The following is a 4,660-nucleotide window of genomic DNA, read 5'->3' as shown; positions in this document are numbered from 1 at the left end:
ATCTACATACATATATAAACACATAATACGTACAGGTACTATGTATTCACTGCATGTATGCAATAATGCAATGCACGTATGCAATATATACAATATACATAAATATGTAACCTTATATATATATATATATATATATGTATGTATATACATATACACAGACACACACATACGTACTCATTTAGCAAGGTTTCACGTTTCCATTAATCTCATGCAGTCATCTTGTACATAGCACTTTGAATATTTGCACTAATTATTAATTCAGCCATAAATATTCTATTCTGGAGGTTAAAAAGTACATCTATATATTTACATGTATACAGTGTGATGTTCTTATATTTATGCGATCACAATAACGTCACATTATTTCAGTCCAGACACTGGGACATTTCCCGAAGAGATACTTTTATTGTTAAAGTTGCATCATTTTCTTTCTTTTTTTTTCGCCAAATATTATTACAAGACAATAATTCGCTTACAACCGGATTTGCAATAAATTTCAAATAATAAATAATGACATTTCTAAACGCTATAATCCAGCGGGTTTATTTTATCGGATGGGAATTTTCTATTTTGTTGGGGAGCAAATATTCGACATTTCAAATGATAAAAAAAGAAACCTTCAGACTTCCCATTGCAGGAAATAGTCTATTCGTCACGGGACATAGTGCACACAGAGTGATATATATTTTTTTTATTTTGTGTACACAGAACGATCAGATTTATTTTGTGCACACAGAATGATATATATTTTTATTTTGTGCACACTGAATGATCAGTTTTATTTTGGGCTCACAGAACTATCACTTTTACGTTGTGCACACTGAACGATCCATTCTATTTTGTGCACACTGAACGATCCATTCTATTTTGTGCACACTGAACGATCCATTCTATTTTGTGCACACTGAACGATCCATTCTATTTTGTGCACACTGAACGATCCATTCTATTTTGTGCACAGACCATGGGGCTGTGTGTAGTGAAGCACATAGAAATACATTGCTTATATACAGTCACCTGGAGGCAGATTCTGCTCCTCTCCCTTTGCATGCTTTATTTTAAAGCCTGGTGCATATTCATAACACTGTAAAGATCATATGACCGACAACTGCTGCATATAAAATTATTTTGACATATCAGTATATGTACATCCTTTCAGTCCATTTTAACAATGCAAAACTTAAGAAAAAAAATGAACAAGCTTTAGCGTAACATTAAATTTCCATATCCAGTCAAACGTGTCCATATACATATATATATAGAATTCTCAGTGTCCACTGCAGCCGATCTCTTGTAGTCAAGACACTTTTGAGTTTTGCAGTCTAATAAGGTATTTTCTCCTTTACTGTGTTGAGTCCAGATGTGATGAGTCTTTGCAGGAAGGCTGGTTCCCATATAGTATACATACATGCACATATATACATCACACGGGCCTGTCCACAGCATACTGACACGCACTGAGATTGGATCCAGGGTTCTGAACACTGGCATATCCAAAACTAGAGTGCTGCTTAGCTTTGAGTCTAAGGCTTGCCAGGCTGGAGTTACATGTGTCCCTGTAGACATAGGGGGGTGTTGGAGGGGCATAGGGGCAAGCTGGCGTTGGCACGGCAGAATTCAGAGAAGGGTTGCTCAAGTTGTTCAGGTTATTCAAGCTGTTGAGGCTGGAGCCTGGCACCCCTGTGACTGCTGAGGGCACCATGCTGGAGGACATGCTCATGGAGGAGATGGAGTTGGGTGAGGAGAACATACTTTGTGAAGATAAGGGGTTAACATTCATAGAGTTGAAGAAAGGAAAGCTCTTGGTGGAAAGTGAAGCCGAGGTAAGGCCTTTAGCTGCCCAGTTGTTGTAGGAATACCCTGGGTACATGTCATCGTATGGCTGCATCAGCCCATTGAACTGAGGCCCGAAGCCGTTTTTGCACAGTTCTGCTTGTTGGTTCCTTTCTCTCTTTCTCCATTTAGCTCTGCGGTTCTTGAACCAAACCTGAAATTCGAAACAAAGTAGAAAAAATGATCAATGATGGTGACCTAAGGTCTCCTCTGCACGTACAAGCTGGTAAATGGAGCTCTATTCTCACACTGAACATCTCCCTTATAGGAGTGGATATAGTCTCTCCAAATAGGATCAAAGCAACAGTAAATCATCTTTAGATCATAATATTGGTATTTATCAAAGGGGGCATAAAACATCAGGGACTGGTGTTTCCTATATTCTGTGAATAAAGCATTTATTGCACTGTTAGACTAAAAATAATCCTTTTATCTATATGTAAGCGAGCCAAGAAGTCTGGTATGATCCCCCAATGCTAATCTGCCCTGACTTCCAAAGAACTTCTGACCCAACTTGTCCTCTGCAGCTTGTTGGCAGGACTTTACTATGTGCTAAATCAGGTCCCTGAGTCGCCCAGACAATGGGGGATCAATCTGCAATCCACATCCTGGGTGTGGGACTTGTCAGCTCCCTCCTGCTGGGCCAGTTTGTGTATTGGAGCAGTCTCCCCCTGGTTACACTAATCAGGGACATTACACATCACTGCTAACTGGACCATTAGTCCCTGGCACTCACTTCACAACCACATTAGCCTGCCTTTTACATTCACAAAATGTACCTAATTTGAGCTGAAAAGATATCAAGGATCCTCCCTGATAATATACCTGCTGCTTACTATAGCCATCGTCATGAAATGGCAGCAACGTCCTCCTGTATACTCTGTTAGATATTATCAGTGTCCTCCTGTATACATTGTGAGATATTACACTGTTAGATATTACCAGTGTCCTTCTGTATACTCTGTTAGATATTACACTGTTAGATATTACCAGTGTTCTCCTGTATACACTGGTCGATATTACATTGTTAGATATTACCAGAGTCCTCCTGTATACACTATTAGATATTACATTTTTAAATATTACCAGTATCATCCTGAATACACTGTTAGATATTATCAGTGTCCTCCTGTATACACTGGTAGATATTACATTGTTAGACATTACCAGTGTCCTCCTGTATACACTGGTCGATATTACATTGTTAGATATTACCAGAGTCCTCCTGTATACACTATTAGATATTACATTTTTAAATATTACCAGTATCATCCTGAATACACTGTTAGATATTATCAGTGTCCTCCTGTATACACTGGTAGATATTACATTGTTAGATATTACCAGTGTCCTCCTGTATACACTGGTAGATATTACATTGTTAGATATTATCAGTGTCCTCCTGTATACACTGGTAGATATTACCAGTGTCCTCCTGTATACACTGGTAGATATTACATTGTTAGATATTACCAGTGTCCTCCTGTATACACTGGTAGATATTACATTGTTAGATATTATCAGTGTCCTCCTGTATACACTGGTAGATATTGATATTACACTGTTAGATATTACCAGTGTCCTCCTGTATACACTGGTAGATATTACCAGTGTCCTCCTGTATACACTGGTAGATATTACATTGTTAGATATTACCAGTGTCCTCCTGTATACACTGGTAGATATTACATTGTTAGATATTATCAGTGTCCTCCTGTATACACTGGTAGATATTACATTGTTAGATATTACCAGTGTCCTGTATACACTATTAGATATTACACTTTTAGATATTACCAGTGTCCTCCTGTATACACTATTAGATATTACACTTTTAGATATTACCAGTGTCCTCCTGTATACACTATTAGATATTACACTTTTAGATATTACCAGTATCATCCTGAATACACTGTTAGATATTACCAGTCCATACATGTTATTTATATAGACACTACAGGCCTTGAATAAGAACTATACACAGTTGTTTCCAAAATTTTACAATGATTGCTTGGCTAATATTTGCGTCTACTTTGCCCCTGACACAAACTTTGCAGATTGTCTTTCAAGGCTGTTTTCATAGGTTTTAGGTGCTATAAATCTTATCTTATTTTTTTTTCGTGCAGGAGATTATGTTCAGCCAGTTTGGCTTTGCTCAGTAAGCAGGTCTCTTGAAATGAGTCTAGCACTGCTATAGAGTATCATTCTGCAGCCTTTATATTGATAATTCTCCCTCTCTTTGAACGTGTATCAGTTTGAAGCTGTAAAATTCACAGATGCTGCAAAGCAATCCAGCAGGCTGGCCCCCAGAGACAACTTCTGTCCAAATACCACATCATTATTGAAAATGTACATTCAGAGGCTTCAAAGCGCATTATTATATGTCGTAGCAATAGTATAGCAAGACATAAGTTATCATTATTGTCTGCACTGAAATATTTCATTATAGTACTGGCGTAGTATAGTAAGAGTGAGCTAGTGAATTATAAGCAGACAGGACATATTGTAATTAATACTTATATGTATCTAATATATATATATAAAAATATATATCCATAGACTATGTTTTTTTTATATATATATATATATATATATATATATATACTGCTCAAAAAAATAAATGGAACACTATAATACCTTTGTGTTGTTCAAGTGTACCCTTTATTTTTTTTGAGCAGTGTATATATATATAGACATATAAATATATATACACTAGATAGTATGTATGTACGTAGGTGAGGTATATATAGATATATATATATATATATATATATACATATGTATATATATATATATATATATAGTGAAAAGTATAGATATCTAAAAG

The 4,660-nt window shown here is 36.3% G+C and overlaps 1 protein-coding gene across 3 annotated transcripts in view; it reads right to left on the bottom strand.

The window, feature by feature from the left end:
- Positions 1-385: 385 nt before the first annotated feature.
- PITX2 (paired like homeodomain 2) overlaps positions 386-4,660 on the bottom strand; it is a 29,758-nt gene continuing 25,483 nt past the window's right edge. For all 3 annotated transcript variants that reach the window (XM_075336516.1, XM_075336509.1, XM_075336501.1), the window contains one exon: positions 386-1,987. In XM_075336516.1, the coding sequence (XP_075192631.1) occupies positions 1,424-1,987 (564 nt within the window). In that variant the 3' untranslated portion in view covers positions 386-1,423. The remainder of the gene's footprint in view (positions 1,988-4,660) is intronic.

This window comes from Anomaloglossus baeobatrachus, chromosome 1 (genome assembly GCF_048569485.1).
Source record: "Anomaloglossus baeobatrachus isolate aAnoBae1 chromosome 1, aAnoBae1.hap1, whole genome shotgun sequence".
NCBI classification, from domain to species: Eukaryota; Metazoa; Chordata; class Amphibia; order Anura; family Aromobatidae; genus Anomaloglossus; species Anomaloglossus baeobatrachus.
Note: the sequence above shows the minus strand (reverse complement) of the source record. Positions and strands in the feature narration are given on the sequence as shown.